Below are 22,516 nucleotides of genomic sequence, written 5' to 3'. Positions count from 1 at the left end.
TAAATAAAGGCATTAAAAACAAACAATGGAAAAACTAAAAACTGAAGTGTGCAGGTACCGGTGTACAATTTTGAATGATAGGCTAGAACAAAGATTAATGACCTAATATCATTTTAAGATGGTGATTTATACAAATACAAAAACAAACAAACAAACAAACAAAAACAATGTTTCTTTGAAGGTATTCAAAAAAAGTAAGTCAGCTAAAAACAAAACAAATAAATAGTTGGTAGTGTTGTTTCAGATTCCCATTGAAATCCTAACAGACTGGGTCCTCGGTTGTTCTTTGTGCAACACTGCAAAAGAAACCAAGCATTTTTAAGCTGACTCGGTCTTTACGTCATCCTTTCAGACACATAATAATGAGCTTGTGAATGCACACAGAAACGCACACAGAAACGCACATTCAGCTGGAAGTCGCGGAGCTGTACTCTAATTTTAATTAGTTATAGATACTGTGGTCTTGGCTTGTAAATCGCTCAGATTTTAATATTATTAAGTGGGGTAGGTGATTTAGCTACATACAACTTCTGAGGTTAGTTTGCAGTAAGGACCGATAACTGGTGAACACTAGCTTCGGATATTGCTTTAAGTTGAGTAGCACTGGTCGTGCACAGAGTATTCCACGAAAAAAAAATGCAACACTTATCGTCACCCCTAAAAGAATCGTCACAATAGAAAACGACTGCTTTCTTTAGGGCGTACAAGCATGAGTACCAAATATGGGCGGGTTTCACCATGGACTCAGTGAGCGGTGGGCGGGAACACATGTCTCGTCATTTCAATGGGTTTCTCAAGCAAAAGGCGGTATCGAATAACAACGTGCATTTTGATTGGTTGTGAGGCGTTGCTAGGGGCGTGGAAGAGATGTGTAAAAATGGTAGCCGGATGCAAGCGGTTTCCATTGACTAGCTTTAAAATGTGAGAGACCAGAAGAAAATGGACAATATCGGACTATTTTAGTTTAAATATTGAGGTGAAAGGGCTGGACGTAAACATTTAAAATTGTTCACGTGTTTAAAATTCTGTTCACAGTTCGTAATTTCGATGTTCTAAGTGGGGCAGAAGCTGTGCAATTTTATTTACATGTTTGCGTATTCAGAAGGACAAGCGAACGAACAAGCTGCTGCCGATGAATGGGATTTTCCTAAAAATAAAACCAGACTGAGGATAAAACGCTTGAAGCTGAACACCAGGCACACAGAGGAAAAGCTATATTCTTGCCAATAATATTAATACAGTCTCATTAAGTATAACTTTACTTTAATATATATATATATATATATATATATATATATATATATATATATATATATAAATATAAATACACTTTTTCTTTTTGGAGTTTAACTTAGGTAGCTAAAACGGAATGTGTAAGTGTAAATACCGATATATTTGTTTAACTAAAAATATATTGTAATATACGAACAACTACACACAACGCGTTGAAGCGAAGGTAAAGCTGGCTTGTATTTGTTAGGATTTTACTATGCAGTTCTTTTTCGAACGTTTTGCAGTTAATTTCAAACTGGCCTCTGAAATTGCTTCAGTGAATAGTTATTAACGCAGCACATCCCTACAAAATAGGAGCATATAATATGGGGCGATGAGATGCTCTTATGATTACAGTACTCCTACGACGATCTCGGAATTGAAAATTTCACATTATCGTACATTCGCAAAATACCGCTTTCTTAAATTCTGGATTGTGTTTTTTGGGGGAAGTTTAAGTAGCAAAAATATATATGGATAAGGTTTCGTCTGTTTAGACGGATGTATTTGAAATTGCTATCCTGATACCCGTATTATAGCAAACTGCGTCAGTGTCTCCTGATTTTGCAGGTACTGAGCTGCTGCTACTGTTTTGGAGAAAGACCATGGTAATATAAATCGGGAACATCAAGTATACATACTAAAATCACCTGCTGAAATGGAAACGGGAGGCGAGTCTAATTCCAATCCTCCGCTGGGAGGTAAATTTCCATCTGTTCCCAATAACGACTGTGAACTTAACATTAATATTTATCACGCCGTCAGTGACAATAATGTCAATACCATGGATACTGCTGCAGTGCCGAGAGGGGGAAGCGATCCTAGCGCTTATCCTCCATCACATCATCATAGGCTTGTCAATCAGCGGTTTAGAAGGAGAAGTTTGTGGTTTTCTGACTCCGAAGAACAAAGCTTTGATTCACCCGAATGTGACAATAAAAACACAATTCAAAATCTAAATCTGCGGACAATTGTAGGTAGGACAGTGGGGACTCAGGGTTGCGTGCAGGAGGGCTCCAGCACCGAGAGTCAAGGCGGACAAAAAGACAGTGCAACGGAAAGCGTTAGTGCAGATGAGGAGAAAGCTGAAGTCGAACAGAAGTGCAACGCTGTCTTGCCTGAAAATACCAAGATTGTGGGGAAATCGGCGAGTGAGGAGACTGAAGAAGAGGCTGGGATGAAAGCAGTTTCCACATCTCCAGGGGGGAGGTTTCTTAAATTTGACACTGAGCTTGGAAGAGGGTCATTCAAGACCGTCTACAAGGGATTGGACACAGACTCCTGGGTTGAAGTTGCTTGGTGTGAACTTCAGGTAATGTACAATACACTTGACAAATAATCCCAACGGTGTCCAATTACACAAAGAGAAACAAAATATATTAACACAGTACATGATACATACACAAAAATAAACGACTGTAACACATTAATGTACACAAGTAAAATGCAGTGGCACTGGAACCATTTTTAAAGTGGGGGTGCTAAAAGCCATTGAACAAAACTGTAACCCCTGTATATGATGGAAGCCATGCAAACCCAGGGGGTGCTGCTTGCACCCCCAGCACCCCTAGTTCCAGCGCCCTTGGTAAAATGACTGATTTCTAAACGTTAAATGAAAAGTGTATGAAAGTTCTGAAAATCCTGTTTAGAGAAGTCAAATCTGTAGAAATGTTTGAATATGCATGTGACTACTGAAGTAAAACTACCCCAAGGTATCAAGTTTGTGACTTTTTTTTTTTTACCTGTGGTTGCCCAAGTCAGTACTATTACAGGATTTATATTGCAAAGATTAATGGGGTTGCAGGGATGGCAGAACGTGTTCTGTTAAATACACCTCCGTGTACAGTATGATTAACATGTTTCCAAAGTGTTAGCTTTCTCAGGAGAATTGTTGACATTTTATACGTTTTTTTTTTAAATTCGTTGCTCTTAAGTCTACTTAAATTCAGCACAAATAAGGGGCAAGTGCCAGTTTAAAATCTAGCCATCATGCCTAAACTGTGACAAGGCATTTCCACACCTCTTCAAAACAGAATACAGTGGAATGCAATTCTGATTGGCTGTTGGCTGATTTTAGTTATTTCCATCATTATTACTTTGACACTACATTAAAACAAAGGATACAGAGAAAACATATCGCATTTTATTACACAAGAAAAAAAAAAAAGTTTTTAAATGCCCACAGGGTGTACAGAAGCATGTACTGTATCAATTATGTGATGTCACCTACAGTATGAGTTACAGTGTTTCAAGCAGGCTATTCCATTAGAGTAGGCTGCTATTTGGTAACAGATTGCTGTTGGTGTAACTTTGTTGCTACTATGTATCACGTTTTTATAAAAGAGGCAAAGACTAGGAAACCTGAATTATAGTCCAGTTGAAGAACCTGAGAAGTGGCTACAGTACCTGGTAATAAAGTAAAGGGACTAGTGACTGATTTAAGTTTCAGGTCAGACAGGCAGATTCTTGTCTTTTTCTGCTACAGCCGTGACATTGGGGGAAATATTAGCATCTGGAAACATTGACTGGGTAAAATGTGACCTCAGGGTATAATCTGATAATACCTCCCTGTCACTATTTATATATATTCATGATGTAAAGAAAATCATCTTCACAAGAAACAAAACACAGTGCCACAGTGTACTGGACTAGGAAATCTTAACTAAGGAATATTTTTGTAAATTAACATTTTGGAATTGGGAATCCAATTTCTAGTTCTTTGAAACTCTAGCATAGAATTTACAGTGTGTGTTGTTCCGTAAACAGGAAATGCCTGGTGAGTGTAAATGCTGCAAATCATTTTTATACAGGATGTTTCCAGACACATTTGTCATGTTTCTCTGAGAGCGAATGGCTAACTGGGTTTGAACATCCTAATTGGTATTTAGGGGAGGCATACTGCACAAGCAATTTTAGTGCTGTATGCTTTCCAAAGAATGCAGGTCATGTTAGTAGTATGTCTTTAACAGCACTTTTAGAAAGGTGTTGCAGTAAGTTGAGAATGGGTTTTAGGCTACTAGAACGCAGTGTGTGCTAAATTGAAGATATGTTGGCTATTTCCCCATGTCTTTTTTGTTGTTTTTAAATCTGATTTGGCACTTGAACTTATGTTAAAGGAATTGAGTAGTAATTCAATATGTATGTCGTTGAAATTGGTGCCACAGTTCATTTTGTTGAACAATGATATTGGATGTCATTGTAGTCTTTATATACAGTAAAGACCATGTGTTTCCTCATGATGAAAATGGCTGGCATTTATTCTCTTGGCATTTTGCCTTGAATGCATTTCCAGAAAGATGAGAAAAAGGTCAAACTTTGACGCATCAGCCAAGAATACATATGTAGCTGCATTGCTCTTGAGTCCATTGCTTTCTTTTTGCCGTCTTCAATCCTTGATCTCATCTGGGGAATTAATGGCTTTTTCACAGCATGAGGGTTTAGGTTGACTACACCATCTTTGTGGCTTCAGTCAGATTGGCAAATACTTTATGATGGCACATACATCTTTAATCCGTGAAGCCACTATAGCGATTACATTGCAGTCTCTGTCTCTAACATTAACCATGCCAGTTTTTGTGAACATTGTGTCCTTGCCCTCTAACCCTGATATTTATAGGTTTTCTTTGTAGTTATCTCTTCAAATCTTGAATGTTATTTGTTATAATTTGGTTGCACACTGGACTCCTTTTAGTATATGCAAATCGAGTAATTAAGAGAATAAACTTAACCATCTCTGGTTTGGGATTATGCCATTATCACAGTAATGAGTCAATATCGCTAATATAGTTATTGAGTTTCATGTCACAGCTATAGCTTGGATGCAAGTCAGTTTGCAGATGTTAAACATTTAACTTTAATTGTACTGAAAAGATGTGTTGAAACTGAGACAGTTTTAAATAAAAAAGCAATAAATAAAAGCTACCCTTTGAGCCATGTTGCATAGGACTACTGCGTATATATTAAAGGCTACTCTCTGAATCACAGAAGTGCCAGTAATGGTAATAAGAACTGTACCCTATGGCAGTGATGCTGTCTGTTTTAATGAAAGCAGCAGAGACCTAGACACCGATTTATCATAGTTTTTTGTGTGTTTTCTTTGAATGAGGTGCATGTAGTGTATAATACGGAAGATGAACAGTGCTACAGTGTGACCCAGGTGCATACCGTTTAAATCAAATCGAAACCGCTGCTCGGTGGCCTTTTTAATACACTTTTGTGTCCTACGCTGTAGGTACTGTACAACTTTTTTTATGGATTACATTCATGTTTCTGCTTGAGAGAAAGGGCATGTCTGTTTTCCATTAAGTGAGTCTCTGATCCAGTATATCGCATGGAAACAAACCTGGGTTTCCATCTCACGATGTGATAATCTGACATTGCTTTTCAAAACTATTGCTTTCTCTGTCCTGAAACAGATGTCGTACTGCATGCTTGCTAATCCGTTGTCCTTGAAAGCTTTTCAGTGCCAGAACATGAACGAAGGCTTTTTCCTGTACAGTAATATTCAAATGTAATTTTGGGATGAGATTGTTGCAGTACAACATTCGATTTGATTTAAAGAACATCAGCAAAGCAATTGTATTTGAAATGTCAATAAAAATGTTCACATTTGTCAGAAAAGTTTTACAATATTTCAAAAAGTGGCACCAGCCAAGATGAAGCAGACTTTTCTTCAAAGAACAAGCAATGTTTTATCTTTGGCTGTCCCAGGTGGTGATTTAACATGCAGTAAAAATAGTGTTGAACGACTGAGATTCTAAATCTGCAATACCTAATTAATTCACCTGGGTGTACTGTACCCTTAACTGCCACATAAAATGTCCCACCCAAATAACCCAAGGAAAGAATCATTGAATATACATTTATTTTAAAGTTCATTTCTATCGTTGGAGGGATGCTATTTAAACAGTGTTGTGACCTGCTGGTGCATTTATTATGCTGCTCTTTTGAGGGTTTCGTATGTCTTGGTCTGCCACAGAGAAGGTTTAATTTCACTGTACTACAAGAAGGGTCTATCTGCACCAAGAAATGACTGCACAAAACACATGTGTTTGTGGAGTCCAGGGAAAATTAGAATTTTATACCCATGACCTTTAGGAATAAACATCAATTCTGCTGTTTCTTGCATATTATCTTTTCATTACTACCATTAGCAGTAATATATATGTGTGTGTGTGTGTGTGTGTGTGTGCATGACGTCAAGTAGAAACAGTTTTACTGGAATAAACTGCCTTCTCCAAAAGCCCAGTTACTAGCAGGGTTAAAACAAAACAGTATGCTGATGTTTCCTCAAGAGCATTTATTCACCGATGCTGTCCATTTTACAGTACAGTAGTGCAATTAGAATATAGGACAGATGTGAAAAGGTTGTCAAGTACTAAAGTTGCAATAGTATGGACTGTAAGACTTGTGTTACAGTATGTGTTGAGTGTTTTTGGCATGTACTTTCCATTGTTGAAATAAGTAAAAAAGATTCAGACAGTTGCACACATTGTACAGGCCGTAATGAGGCACTTGCAGTAGTATGCGGTTCTTTAAAACATAGTAAACTCACAACTGCTTGAATGCCATGGTAGGTGTCCTCATTTTAATATCATTTGTCAAATTATATTTAAGTATTGATATCTGATGCAGCAATTTGCCTGCTGGATGGTGGCAGTTAGGTGTCCTAGGTTGATGGCAAAGACAACAAAAAAAGTCAGTTATCAACAGCTACGACCACTGCCTCAGATATAGTATCAATACTATTACAAACCAAATATGTTTTTTGTGTAAGATGTGTTTTTAGGTTATATTTTTTACTCAGTCTGTTAGGCTGCTTGGCGTTTATGTTGCTGTTTTATGCCAGTTTGCTCTCGAGGGCATCTACCTGTAGGATAACAACTGCTCTACTTGGAACATGACTGGCTGAGCTGATCTGTGAGAAATAATGCACCAAAACCTGCTGTCATTTGGTTAATTGGTCCATAATGAATGATGGTTCCAAATGGTAGAAAACATAATGTAAACAGTATGTAAAGCTTTAGAGAAAGAACGATTTGGATGCATACACTGTAGAAGCGGGGTGTGTGTGGTTGTGTGTTCGTTTTTGTTTAAGGAATTTGCAAAAAAAATATATATATTCTTAGCTTTGTGAATTAGACAATACAGTAGTTTTGTTTCACTGTAGAACTTTTTGAATATTTGGAAATAAAGTTTTTTGAAACAGTGTGTATGGATTATATTGAAATTGGCTAGGTTTGAGCATTATGTTCAAGTGCACAGTATTTCCCAGTTCTGATTATGTACTTTCCTTGGGGCAGTTTTGGCTATGGGCAGTAAATCTTTGTGAAAGACATTCCTGTTCCAGTGACCATGTGTACAGATTTTAATGTTTTTTTAAAAGGGTAAGCAAGGATTTTCCTGGAACTTATGTATTTTAACTTATTTTTTCAACAGGGACCTTTTGTAAGATTCATTTGCTCCTTATTGCACATGTTTATATTCTGGAAAAGGTAAATCTAGTATCTTAATATGTATTTCATTGTGGTTCTTTGGTTAAAAAAAAAAAAAAAATCAATAGGCCCCATTACACTTGATCTGCCATTTAACTTATTCTAAATAGGTCAAGAATGGCAGACGTCACAGTATTCTTTGATAAAATGCTATTTAATTTTTTTTTAAAGACAGTGAGTTGATAAATAAAATGCCAAACTCTTCCCGTTGTGTGGGTTAAGTATAGGACAAAGAAGCCAACTAATTTAGTGTTTCAGGTAATTTAGTATTTAAAGTTGTTGAAAGGCATTTTTCTAAAAAAAATAATTAAGCGAAGTAATATATTCATACATTTCTTTTGTTGATTTGTTTTCTATAATGGGCATTCTTATGCAGTATTTTACTTGTAACATGCTGCAATAAAACAGTATCTTCCTATTTATAGTTATAGGAGACCATAAACTCCTTTGAATGATCCCTTAATCTGGCAACTCCAGTTATTTTCTTTTTTGGTGAAACAGATTCATGTCAAATTCTGTAGCTGAGCTTCATGTTGTTGAATGTTACAAATCCAGCCTTGTGACCTGGATTCAACTGTTTTATTGTACTGGCAGCAGTTTTGTAAATTGACAGATAGCATTTTTCATGGTCCTCAGCTATCTGTTATGTTACAAGAACATCCTGCAACACAAGTTCTACTGTATATGTCACTTGATTCAACACTTGTGACCTGCATTTCTGATACTCCTTCAAAACTCCAGAACAATAAAGTATTGAGAGGGATGTTAAAGCATTAATTTGAGATGTGATTGTAATACAATCCAGGCAGCTTGAAGGATTCTTTTAAATTGGGCCCCGTGCAGGATGGATGTTTTAACAGACTCTGTTTTTCATAGTTTTTAACAGCACTTTGCTTTCTTACACCACAAAGACTTTATTATACTGGCCCACATAATGATGAATATATCTAAACAATTTCTGTCACTTTACATTAGGCTACCAGACAGATCTTTCTGGGATGCAAATCATCAAATAAACTCTTTATTGATCAATAGCACAACCACCATGTTGTTTTACAAAGGCTATATTGAACTAAATTTCAAAAACTTTTAGTCCAAATGTTTGCCATTGGATTTTACTTTATTTTTGTGGCTATTTCTTAATTCAGCACTATTGTGTGTTTAACAGCTGTGTCTGATTAGAACATTGTTTCCAAAACTTAGGACTCATTCACCTGATTATTTTTTAAACTGTTTTCTGGCTGTTGAACCTGAGTGTCTGTCCAGTGAATACACTCCGTTTAATAAAGCCTTGGCGAGTATTTGTAGTATCTTCTAGCAGTTTACCTCACATTGTACAGTAAGTGCATGTCCAAGGCAAAACCAGCAGACATACACAAGGAGCATACAATAGTCGTACTGTATATAGCGCTTTGAATTAATTTCTTTTTAACTTGTATTTTGGTGATATTGTGATGGTGTTGTTGTGATGTACACTAGACCACTGGGAGCAGATTGGGAAGTACCCTTTCTTAGGTAATCTTAAAGTAGCAGTGACCATTGTGTTATACAAAGCAGCCCCCTGCTGTTTGCGCATTTCCAGCAACATAATGCAGCTGAAACGGCTGTTTTCATTTCTATTTATTTCCCCCCCCCCAATTCTTATTGTTTTAGCACAGTTTTTACAGGAAACTGTTAACCCTAGCAGGTGTAACAAGGTGTTGTGTAACACACAAACCAGAAGGGTGAGGAACACTTAACATGAAGTGTAGTGAATCATCTACCCTCTTAATGAGTCATTTCCCACTTTAAATGATTGATCCTTTTTAAACATATACCTGGCACAGCATTTATTTTAGGAATATAGTCAGTGATTTTACTGCTGTATAGTCTATATACAGTAGTTCATAATTCCTGGTTTTAAAATAGTTGCTGAAAGGAAAAAAAATAAATAATAAAGTTATTAATTTAGCATTTTTCCATTATGCAAGTTCCCTAATTGTAGCATATGTATGTTTACCAAATATCGTAGGGTGTCTATCATGCTCTGATTCCTCCTTTTCTTAAGGGGAAGCTTCACACAAAAGTCATGTGATAGTCAGTAAAATCTCTTGGTAGGCTATTTTTGTACAGTAATTATTGTGTGATGTTCTACAGCTATCGTTTTAATAGCAAGTTTCTAACCGAAGTCAAGTTTTTAATGATGGGACATGTTAATTTCTAAACAAGAATTGGTAATATTGCCTTAAAACTAGATTGAAACTTACTGTTCTATAGCTTCATTACCTGCTGTATTCCTTTTCTTACGAATGCAATATTATCCCCAAAACACTTTTTAATCTTGTTTTAAAATTAGTACATTTACCTTTTTTCATATTCTCTCTGCAGTAAAATTCTGTCAGACCATGTTGCAGTCCCTATAGCTTGGTATTGTCCTTCACAGTTACTTGCAGTGCTCCTGTATACCAATACTGCTTAGTGATCAGTGCTTCACAGATGGTCAGATTGCATAATTAATTCTAATGTGATCACAAAATGGATACAAATATAGTACACAATTCCCTGTTGTCTCTCATACTTGATAAGTTATTGGAGGCAGTGGGGGCTTTGGTATAATAAAATTGAAATTAATGTGTTTGTAAATGATTCAAGACTGCTGCACTATCGTAAGATTGACTGTAATGCTTTTATATTGGAGAACTATTGTATAGCCATTATAGGAGTTGGAAGTGAGCAGCCTTCAACTTAATCTTCAACTTCAATATGCTAAAAGAAAATATGCTGGTGGTAAAGGTGCAACCCTTGTATTGATTTTAATAGCATAAAGAAAATTGTATCGAGTCAAAGGCGGCTTTTATGCTGTAATTCAATATAAAGATATTTTAGTAATTGCAGGGGCTGAGAATCAATTCTTGGTGGATATTTACAGTATGTTTGCCAATTAGTAACACAAGTACTGTACTGGTATGGTTGAAATGTAAACACCTTCAGTATTCCGGTCTTTACTTGATACATGCCCGATTTACATTTTCCCAAAAGAGTGTCGGAAGATTCAACACACAAGAAACCTACTAAAGCTTTAATAGAAAACTTGGCACAAGCCCATTGTGGGGTTTGGATTTGGGGGTGGGGGTGGGTTTAGTGTGAGAAAGACTTGATGAATGTTTGCTTTGTTGGAAATAAATGAATTCAGTGGGAATCCAGCTCAGTGTATTATGAAGTAGCATTTTTAATCTTGTGCTTGTTGAGAACTTTTTATTTTTTATTTTTTTTTTATCCAGCATTTTGGATTTCATCCATTGCAGTTTTTAGTTGATAAAGTGGATTATCAGGAATTAGTCTCAATAAAAAGGTTTACTTTTCTCTCTCCTTCCTGATCTGCAGTATTTTGTCTCCAGGGTATTCAATATGCTGACTGAGCTTGTCTTAATGTACTGAGGGAAGTCTGCATACTTTGCTAGCTACAGGAGATAAAGTACTGGAAGGGTCAAGTTAGGATAAAAATGGAATGGTAGCATGGTTTTCGTTACCAGCTCCTCCAGGATAGTGACAGACCCTTCTTGAACATAACTCTTTTCCACTGTATAGTACAGCACACAGATGGGAGCAAGGTACATTTTTAACAGGTACACTCTGTTTAGTGGAAATGCTCCTTAACATCAATTCAGATATCTAATGTAATGGATTCTTTCTTTATGCACTTAAAACCAGTTAATGCCCATTTTGTTAAACTCGCAAAAAGCATAATAGTGTAAAACCTAAGATTTAGAAATTCCGTCTGCTGTGTTCATTTTAATTTTGGTTGCTATGTTCCACCCCTGAGGCTGCTGCAATATGTTATTGGCAGTCTCCCAACAGTCTCACACCATCCAGGAAGGGCAGGCATACCCATATTATAATAAAAGGGTGACAAATTGGTTATCTTTTGATTCCTGTGTTTTATTGTATGTGAAGCAGTAATATATTTTTTGCGATACACGGTTTTTGAAATAGAGTTGAAATTCATATTATGAAAGCCATATTTTCATGGAACTGGCTTGGGATTTACAGGAGACATGCAGTACCAATGTGTGTCGGAGCAAATGGGTGGCCCCTTTTAATACCAATCAATAGAAAATTCTCTTAACCCAAGCCAACATTTTATTCTTCACCACATACGACTGTGGATTGATAGCCAAAATATTATAACTGACCAAAAAAAAAAAAAAACTTAAATGTGCCGATGAATGGGATTTGGTTTTCTTGAACCCTAACAGTGTACCCTGCAAAAGCTGGTGAGATTGTGAAGAGACAGAGAACACATGACTCTGCAGTAGTTTTGAAACATTTTGTTCCCACCGTTTACCAAACACTGTTGCACAGAGTGCACAAAAACAATCTAATGCAACCTTTATCTTAACTGTCAAGGTAACTGCATTGCAGTGCATAAATAACAAGGGGAAGACAAGTGTGCATGGAGAAAAGCGTAGAGCAGAGTATAACTTGACAGGTTCAGAAGGTACTTTGAGCATGCATGTTTAATTGCATTGCAGTGATATTGTAACGTAACAGGTATTGGTTAATGGGATGAACCGTGACAATATAATAACATTTATGCACTGACAACATTTATTTTTTCACTTGCATAAAAATATTACTTTGCAAGATAATACAGTAGCTACAGTATGTAGAGTACTGTAGCTGTAAGTTATCAGGTGATGTACATACAGTAATGTTGGCCTTTGTGTTGTGTATATGTGATTGATGAATATCCTGTCACTGTACTGTAGCACTGCCAGTCAGTGCATTTTAACCCATAAAGGCTTAGAGGGAATGATGGTGTTCATATTTAGAGGCATGCAAATTCTTACAGTACAGTGACATTCATTGTCATGTTGAAACATTTTAGAAGGTCTGTAGTTCAGATGTTTTGCAGAACTGTATGGTACTGTATACTGAATAGCTGTTGAACTTACTGTATACTAAAGCATTACCCTGCTGAATTGGGTGACTGCAGCTTGTTATGTTTTTATATGGTCTTTTGGGATACAGACTGTTTGTTTATCAGAATGCTCATTAGGTTATTTTAAGTGGATGCTAAATCAGATAACATCTGTGTAAATTCTGTTTACTTAAGAATTTAATTTCCAGCTTCTTTTGGGATAGAGTAAATTGTCTTTTTTATCTCACTAACAAATTTATAACATTTAACGCAATATACTGTAAAGGCCCTTAAAGGTTGCACAGTAATCTTGCAGTTTTCCAATACTTCTCCCATGGTGGTGGTTTGCCATGTTTTTAATAGCTTGACCATATCTCTCTGACTTTTTGCTTTTCTTGTACTTTGTTAAAGAAAACCTTTATAATGGGCGGGCTCTCTTGATATTAACTGCAGTTCTGTTCTATTTAAGGTAGTGTATCTTGTTACTGAACTATATCTTTGGGTAATTGAAAAGTGTTGAAGGGTTGTTTGCAAGGAATTCATGCCCTAAAAACCTGTGTTTGGCCTTTTTAATTGTTGTTTTGTTGAACTTTGTATTTTTGTAATCTGAAAAGTAATGTTTAAGGAATGTGTGTCATTCATGTAAATCCGGAATATGTGTTGGATTTGTTTATTAGCCAGCATGGACATTTTGCTGGGGATAGAGGAAAGAATTGGGTCGCAAAAACTCATGGCTCAATAGCAGTATGCAAAAGATAAGTTGTACAGCAGTAGGCTTTTGTTTTTATTTATTTATTTATTTATTTATTTATTTATTTATTTATTTTTAAAGCTAAATCCAGCAAACTGTTTTTGGTCTTTAAGATATTAAGATCAATGCTTACAGTAATTTGTAATGTGTGTTAGCCACATAAAAGCAAGTCTGAATTTCTTTAACTACTGCTAAAACATGTGTATTGGAGCATTGCATTATGATTCATGCTGTAAGTATTAAAACCGATACAAGTTGAAATGAGGCAAAACCTCGAAAGTGAATGGTTACATTCAGATCTGTCAGTTTTTAGCACAACCTGGTTAAACAATATGTGGTTTGGGGCTCTTCGACAGTCTGAAAGCCTTTTGAATCAAAGTACTGGTGCTTGGTCACAGACCCTATTTGGCAAAAACCTGCTGAAAGGCAGCATTTACGTAATTTGTGTTCCAGAACAAAAATCCTGAACCTGTGAAGTTATTCAGCACTGCATGGAATATCTTTCATCAGGCCTTTCCTAAACCCTGAAGGTACAGATAGCTGTCCTTATCCTTTTGCTGCTGTACTCCTTGCAAATGTGAGCAGGGTTCCTTGAGAAGGGAAGGTGTCCTCATGTTTGGAGGGTCATTGAAATGCCCTGTGAAAGCACAGGTTGTGCTTTCTGAAGCTGCTTGATTTTTAACATTGCTAATTGTTTTTTGGCATACCCAGAAACGGCAGATTTTGATTTATTGCAGTACTGTTTATACTCTAGTAGCAGCGTATATTGCTGTAAAGTCACATGTACACTACCGGTCAAAAGTTTTAGAACACCTCCATTTTTCCAGTTTTTATTGAAATTTACGCAGTTTAATGTCTCAGTGTACTCTGAAATTAAAGCATAGAACAAATAAACAATTGGAGATAAAAAAGAAATCATGGAATCGTTTTGTTTAACAAAATTTAATCTAAATTTTTGACTCCTCAAAGTAGCCACCTTTTGCAGATATAACAGCCGAACACACTCGTGGCATTCTTTCTACAATGGAAATCAAATATTGTTCGGAAAGTTCTTCCCAACACTGTTGAAGTTCCCACAAATGTGTTGCACTTGTAGGTTGCTCTGCTTTCACCCTTCTGTCCAGTTCATCCCAAACCAGCTCGGTGGGGTTTAAGTCTGGAGACTGTGCTGGCCATTCCATGATTTGAAGCCTACCGTCTTGTTCTTTTCTTCTAAGGTAGTTCTGACATAGCCTGCAGGTATGTTTTGGGTCATTATCTTGCTGTAGGATGAACCCCTGACCAACTAGGCGTATACCAAAGGGTATTGCATGGCGCTGCAAAATGCTGTGGTAGCAGTTTTGGTTCAGGGTGCCACTCGCTCTGTGCAAGTCGCCGACTCTGGATCCAGCAAAAGAGCCCCAGACCATCACGCTTCCTCCTCCATGTTTGACAGTTGGTGTCGCACACCGAGGAACCATCCTTTCGCCTACTCGACGGCGTACAAAAACCCTGCGTGATGAACCGAAGATTTCAAATTTTGATTCATTGGTCCATAAGACCTTCTTCCAGTCTTCAGTAGTCCACTGGCGGTGCTTCATGGCCCAGGCAAGCCTCTTTTTCTTATTTTGCCATCTTAGCAATGGCTTTCTTACTGCCACTCGACCTGTCAAACCTGCAGCTCGAAGTCTTCTCTTCACAGTTGAAACTGAGACTTGCTTACTTCGACCAGTGTTAAGCTGTGCTTGAAGCTGTTGTCCTGTGAGCCGCCTATCACGCAAGCTGTTGACTCTCAGAAACTTGTCTTCTGATTCTGTTGTGGCTTTGGGTCTGCCAGACCTCTTCCTGTCAGAGTTTCCTCCAGTTTCCAAGTGCCTTTTGATGGTGTAGGAAACTGTACTCAGTGACACCTTGGCTTTCTTTGCAATTTCTCTAAAGGAAAGACCTACACTTTTAAGGGTTATAATGGTCTGTCTGTCTTTCTTTAATTGCCTTTTTCTTGCCATTATGAGAGCAATATACTACTTCCTGCAGTACAATACTGTCCAAATAATGCTTAAGAGGGTGTAGTAACACCTGAAAAAGGCCTTTTTGTATAACTCTGAAATGTACATTATTTTTCAGTTTTTGGTAACCTAAACTTCTTTTTTTAACCTCTGGCAGTTTACTGCTTACCTTTGTACCATTTCAGGTTATTCACTGGACTTGAACTGCTTAAATTTCAATAAAAACTGGAAAAATGGGGGTGTTCTAAAACTTTTGACTGGTAGTGTATGTCTATATAGGAGCACCGAAGCAGAAAGCACCATTTTGAAAATGTACAAATAGAATATCTAAAAATGTTATTGCCCGGCCAGGACTTTCACTTGACTCCTTTCCTGAACAGGAAAATGTGTGTGTTTTTTAAAAATAATAATTACAGTAATCCAAGTCATTTAAATGCCTATTGTCAAGGAAGAGTATTGCAGACTCTCACCATGATTGTCAGAGTGAGCACTGAAAGCCAATATGCTATTTAAAGAGTAATCATTCTGGCTTGGTTTACTGTTGCTGTGAATGCTGTTGTTTCCATTACATTGTAACTGATCAAGGCTTGTTTTCTGAATTCCTGTGAAGAATTTTGTCTGTAAAATAGGTCCAGTTCCCAATAAACTCTTAATTGTATGTATATATATATATAAATATATATATATATATATATATATATATATATATATATATCACTATTCTCCAATTATGCCATCCCTACACTGACTTGGGAGAGATGAAAACAGACGCATGCGTCCTCAAACGTGCAGCCCTGGGCAACTTATGGGCAGGCCCACAGTCTACAGGGGTCGCTGGTGCGCGGTGAGCCGAGGACACCGTGGCCGACCTAAGCCCTCCCCACCCGGGTGGTGCTCGGCCAATTGCTCGGCCAATTGTGAGCCACCCCCTGGGGACTCCCGTCCACGGTCGGCAGTGGAATAGCCTGGACTCGAACCGGCGATCTCCAGGCTATAAGGCGCATCCTGCACTCCACACGGAGTGCCTTTACTGGATGCGCCACTCGGGAGCCCCCTTGCATGCTACAATTTAATAATGCAGTGGTTTATTTAGTGAAATGGCCACAGCAAACTAAATAGGCCGACTTGCAATTTATGAACAGCATCACCATAAAACCTGGTTTCAAGAGTACTGTATGCATAATGGATTAATTGCAATGATGCATTATTAATATGGTATACATTAAGAGTACAGTAAAAGCTCCCTTCTAGGCTACAGTATACAATAAGCATTTTGATGGCTCTGGCTTCTAAGAACCCCTCTTCTATAGGCTCAGTATGCCTTACTTGTAAAAAGAAAACTTAAGAGGAGCCACAGGCGCCTACTGTGATTGTTTGTTGGAAAGCGGGTGGGGAAAGTTAAAGGACTAACTGCCCAGCGTCCAAGAATGATTGAGAAACCAACCAAACCTTGCTGTTCAATCTATATCAAGTTACTGTTTTAGAAATGAACTGTTCAATGTGTACTTAATGAGCATGTATTAAATACAAATACATGCAAGTAGCTTAGCCATTAGCAATAGCATCTCTGCACAGTGCTGTACCTAGAATTGCCACCTGCAGCTTATTAAAGGGAAGTGCTAAACAAACAATAGCAAGTACTGTTTTTAAGGGTACTGTAAGTATTCTCCAAGGTCAGTTAATAGAAATAGTAGTTTAAAATACTTGCCATGTCAAACATAGGTTTACTGTAAGATACTTTTGAAGCAAGTGCAAAAACAAAGAATTAACAATATGTATTTGACAGAAATACACACGCTTCTAAATAGGGTCAAGTTTGCCCATAATAAAACACCAGTGTTGGTGTAGGGTGAATTTTAATTGCGGTTTTCTATCATTTGTGGTCTTTCTGGCATCCTCTGAATACCTCTCCATTTTTTTTGTATTTAATTTTAAACTTTGTTAAAAGGCCAACGCAAAACAGAATATTAGTGCGTGTGTTCACTGAGTGGAAAAAGTGGAGGGGCAACCTACAGGTTAGGCTCCTATAAGAGGAGTGATCCTCTGTGAAAATGCAGCTTCACTAAATGTAGTGGCTATGTATTTGTCTGCTGCATTTACTATATTGTGTGTGTGTTTTTTTTTTAAATAGTGTTTTTTGACAGTTCAAAAAGTACAGGAGACTTGAGGATTAGTTTTCCCACTGCACGGTATTTACATCGTGATGGACTTTGTTAATGAACAGAGGCTTGTCCCAGGAACAGTAATAAACTCACTTTAATCAGACCTTTGTTTCCCAAGCATTGTTTACATTTTAAATACTAAATGGCCCCCCCACCCCAGCATTACCATTTTAGTATAAATGAAGTGTATTTGTATTGGTTTGAATGTAAAACAGACTTCAAGAGACAGCTCTTACAATGAAAACAATGACTGTAGTAGAAAACAATACCACTGTGTGTTTGTCCAGCTCTCTTTCCGCACCGCCACCTCTCAATTAAATCTAAAAGTAAATGTCATCTTCACACTTCAATGTTTTAACAGGTTTACAAAGCAAGATAGCACACAGCATATGGGCAGAGTTACACCAGTTGCTGGATTTTCAGTGGTATTTTCTTCTGTTAAATACTTAACATAATAGCAATGAAAACAATTAAGCTTTGTGCTTTAAGGATTGTTGCAGTATATGTAACCTAAAATCCATCTTCCTTCTTTATTATTGGTGCATTTATTCTTTTGATTTTATTTTCTTCACATACAGATTTTATATTATAAAAATAATTTCTTCCTAGCATCTAATCACTTTCTGTGCAGTAGGTCACATGACCTGAACACAGCTTGACCATGGCATGAAACTGAGCTAGAGCACAGGAAGTGATTTCTGACCAGGAAGCAGCATCAAATTTGGCTTCTATCGCAATCTTTGAAAATATCTACTGTAACTGTTTCAAAACAAATGTGTGTTTTTATTAACCTTTTCAATTTGATTTATTCTTTTAATTCCACAAATATAGACACACATTGTGCTCCTGTGGGGCTATATTTTCAAATGACACACTTTTTTTTTTTTTCTCCCCTACAGGACCGCAAACTCTCAAAGGTAGAGCGGCAGAGGTTTAAGGAGGAGGCAGAAATGTTGAAAGGCTTGCAGCATCCAAACATTGTTCGATTTTATGACTCCTGGGAATCCTCACTCAAAGGAAAGAAATGTATTGTATTGGTTACTGAGCTGATGACATCTGGAACTCTAAAAACGCAAGTATTCTTTTTTTAAAATTTTATAAAATCTTTGGGGGAATTGTCTTGTATTCCAACATTTAAGTTGAAGCAATTTATAATTAAGAAATAAAATGTGAGTTTTGATTGTTTGCTTGTTTTTTATTTCTGTAGATATTTGAAGAGATTTAAAGTGATGAAACCAAAGGTTCTGCGTAGTTGGTGCCGACAGATTTTGAAAGGCCTGCACTTCTTCCATACAAGGACTCCCCCCATCATTCACAGAGACTTGAAATGTGATAATATATTTATTACTGGACCGACTGGATCTGTGAAAATAGGCGATTTGGGCCTTGCAACTCTAAAAAGGGCTTCTTTTGCCAAAAGTGTAATAGGTAATTTGCATCCCCTTTCGTCTTACTATTTTCTTGGAGGCAATTTGTATAGTTGGCAATTCTACCCTTATATACAGACGTGCTCAAATTTGTTGGTACCCCTCCACAAAAAACGAAGAATGCACAATTTTCTCTGAAATAACTTGAAACTGACAAAAGTAATTGGCATCCACCATTGTTTATTCCATATTTAATAGAAATCAGACTTTGCTTTTGATTTTTTATTCAACATAATATTGTAAATAATAAAACAAATGAAAATGGCATGGACAAAAATGATGGGCCCGCTAACCTAATATTTTGTTGCACAACCTTTAGAGGCAATCTCTGCAATCAAACGTTTTCTGTAGCTCTCAATGAGACTTCTGCACCTGTTAACAGGTAGTTTGGCCCACTCTTCCTGAGCAAACTGCTCCAGCTGTCTCAGGTTTGATGGGTGCCTTCTCCAGACTGCAAGTTTCAGCTCTTTCCATAGATGTTCAATAGGATTCAGATCAGGACTCATAGAAGGCCACTTCCGAATAGTCCAATGTTTTGTTCTTATCCATTCTTGGGTGCTTTTAGATGTGTGTTTTGGGTCATTATCCTGTTGGAGGACCCATGACCTGCGACTGAGACAGAGCTTTCTGACACTGGGCAGTACGTTTCGCTCCAGAATGCCTTGATAGTCTTGAGATTTCATTGTGCCCTGCACAGATTCAAGGCACCCTGTGCCAGGCGCAGCAAAGCAGCCCCAAAACATAACCGAGCCTCCTCCATGTTTCACTGTAGGTATGGTGTTCTTTTCTTTGAAAGCTTCATTTTTTCGTCTGTGAACATAGAGCTGATGTGACTTGCCAAAAAGCTCCAGTTTTGACTCATCTGTCCAAAGGACATTCTCCCAGAAGGATTGTGGCTTGTCAATATGCATTTTAGCAAATTCCAGTCTGGCTTTTTTATGTTTCTTTCAAAAGTGGAGTCCTCCTGGGTCTTCTTCCATGGAGCCCACTTTCGCTCAAAAAGCGACGGATGGTGCGATCAGAAACTGACGTACCTTCACCTTGGAGTTCAGCTTGTATCTCTTTGGCAGTTATCCTTGGCTCTTTTTCTACCATTCGCACTATCCTTCTGTTCACTCTGGGGTCGATTTTCCTCTTGCGGCCGCGCCCAGGGAGGTTGGCTACAGTTCCATGAACCTTAAACTTCTTAATAATATTTGCAACTGTTGTCACAGGAACATCAAGCTGCTTGGAGATGGTCTTGTAGCCTTTACCTTTACCATGCTTGTCTATTATTTTCTTTCTGATCTCCTCAGACAACTCTCTCCTTTGCTTTCTCTGGTCCATGTTCAGTGTGGTGCACACAATGATACCAAACAGCACAGTGACTACTTTTCTCCATTTAAATAGGCTGAATGACTGATTACAAGATTGGAGACATGTGTGATACTAATTAAAGAAACTAATTAGTTTGAAATATCACTATAATCCAATTATTTATTATCTTTTCTAAGGGTTACCAACAAATGTGTCCAGGCCATTTTAGAATATCTTTGTAGAATAAGCAATAATTCATCTCTTTTCACAGCTTCTTTGCTTTATTCTATGACATACCAAAGGCATGCAAATATACATGATAAAATAGCTTTTAATTTCATCACTTTTCAGGAGGAATGAAGCATTATTTCAATGAGCTGTAAGGGTACCAACAAATTTGAGCACGTCTGTGTGTGTGTGTATATATATATATATATATATATATATATATATATATATATATATGTAATATATATATATATATATATATATATGTATATATATATATATATATATATATGTATATATATATATATATATATATATATATATATATAAATATAATTATTTTTTTTTTTGTGGATATGCTGAAGTATTGTGTTTGCATATGTCTTGCTGAACTTCACTGCGTTTTATTTTCAGCATTTATTATTCAGTTAGATTTTGAGACTATGGCAGAATTCAGATTATTTCTGCACTCTACCATGACCACCATGCTTGCCCTGTTCAACAGTGGTTTATTGCGATACTGTAAATTAAACCATATAAGCCTTTGATTTGATATACAAATGTTGCTACTGATGTCTTATTATTCTGAGAACCTGCTGTGTTAGTTCTGTATGCAAAAATGTCTTGATACCCTTGTTTAATTATTCCTAGTAGTTTAGGTAAAGGAAAACCCATTAATTTAGCTTTTTTTGTGTGTTTTTCTACTTTTTAAATTTTCCAGGTACTCCTGAATTTATGGCTCCAGAAATGTATGAAGAACATTACGATGAATCTGTAGACGTGTATGCCTTTGGGATGTGCATGCTGGAAATGGCTACCACTGAATATCCATACTCGGAGTGCCAGAATGCTGCACAGATTTACCGAAAAGTAACAAGTGTGAGTAAGAAGCCATTACAAAAGTTCAGAAATGCAGTTAATTGAGATACTTTGTTTTGCTGGAATCAATTCACTTGCAATACTTTGTTACAGGAAAATAAGTACAAACGTAAAGCTATATTCTGATGTGAACTACAGTAAATGTGTTTTTTTTTTTTGTTGTTGTTTGTTTTCTTATAAAAACACACAATATACAGCTGTACCTTAAACTAGATTCAAGATGAAAAGTTATTAAATTAAAAGTTATGGTTATGATATTTAAATACATTTACAAGCACTATTAAACCACACCCCACAGTTTTTTTTTACAACAGTAATTTAATATAGGTGGAATGTGCTGAGCTTAGTGTGGCTAATGGTTTTATGAAATGAAAGTTCAATGAAATAATTAGTTTGTTCCCAAAGAGAGCAACAGTCTTAAACTACTTATTTGGCTGGGGTAAGTGACTGTTGAGTTACAGCAGGAAGTCATACGATGACCTTTCTGAAATGTATAACTTGTTGACGTTCAATTTTTTAGAAAGGAAAAAAACATTAACATTACAGAATTGTTTTGAGGAATTAGTACAGTAGGAACTGGATTTTTCTAAGGTTTATTAGTTACTTGGATTGTTGCCTTAGTAATAATTCCTTGGAAATGTTTAAATATGTTAATCTCTACTTGGCATGAAGAAATATGTAAATTAGTTTTAACTGGAAAAGCAGATTCATCACCCATATTAAATTACACAATTTCCCCAGAAAGAAGTCAACTGCAAAATTAGTCCTGTGGCACATCCGAAATATAATTGTTATGGGTAATGATTTGTTTACAGTAGTCCTGTAGATGTTTGCTCTTTACTCCAAAGAAGGTGGTTTGGGGAAAGGGTCAGTTAGTAAAGAAAGACGGATTCTGTTATACAAACAGGGAAAACTTGTCTAGGAACCAGCACTGTTAGAATGAAGACTTTTTCAGGTGAGTATTAGATAGGGGTTTCAAAGTGTAAAGAACACATACTGTATGTGACATTCCTTTTACAATATGAAGGTGAATGCTCAAGTGTTTGTTAGTTTCAATCGGTACCCTAGATCTGTCAAGAATTCGTTGTGCCCTCTAGCATGCAGTGTTCCTCCACTAGGGAA

At 36.9% G+C, this 22,516-nt stretch overlaps 1 protein-coding gene across 4 annotated transcripts in view; it reads left to right on the top strand.

Annotated features, from left to right (window-relative positions):
- The first annotated feature begins 1,327 nt into the window (after positions 1-1,327).
- Positions 1,328-22,516, top strand: part of LOC117414143 (serine/threonine-protein kinase WNK2-like) — a 46,147-nt gene continuing 24,958 nt past the window's right edge. For all 4 annotated transcript variants that reach the window (XM_058999863.1, XM_058999865.1, XM_058999864.1 and 1 more), the window contains exons 1-4: positions 1,328-2,584; positions 18,464-18,636; positions 18,772-18,992; positions 21,237-21,394. In XM_058999863.1, coding sequence (XP_058855846.1) covers positions 1,931-2,584; positions 18,464-18,636; positions 18,772-18,992; positions 21,237-21,394 — 1,206 coding nt within the window. In that variant the 5' untranslated portion in view covers positions 1,328-1,930. The remainder of the gene's footprint in view (positions 2,585-18,463; positions 18,637-18,771; positions 18,993-21,236; positions 21,395-22,516) is intronic.

Source organism: Acipenser ruthenus, chromosome 25, assembly GCF_902713425.1.
Source record: "Acipenser ruthenus chromosome 25, fAciRut3.2 maternal haplotype, whole genome shotgun sequence".
Classification (NCBI taxonomy): Eukaryota; Metazoa; Chordata; class Actinopteri; order Acipenseriformes; family Acipenseridae; genus Acipenser; species Acipenser ruthenus.
The sequence above is the reverse complement of the archived record's forward strand: the minus strand, read 5'-3'. Positions and strand labels throughout refer to the sequence as shown.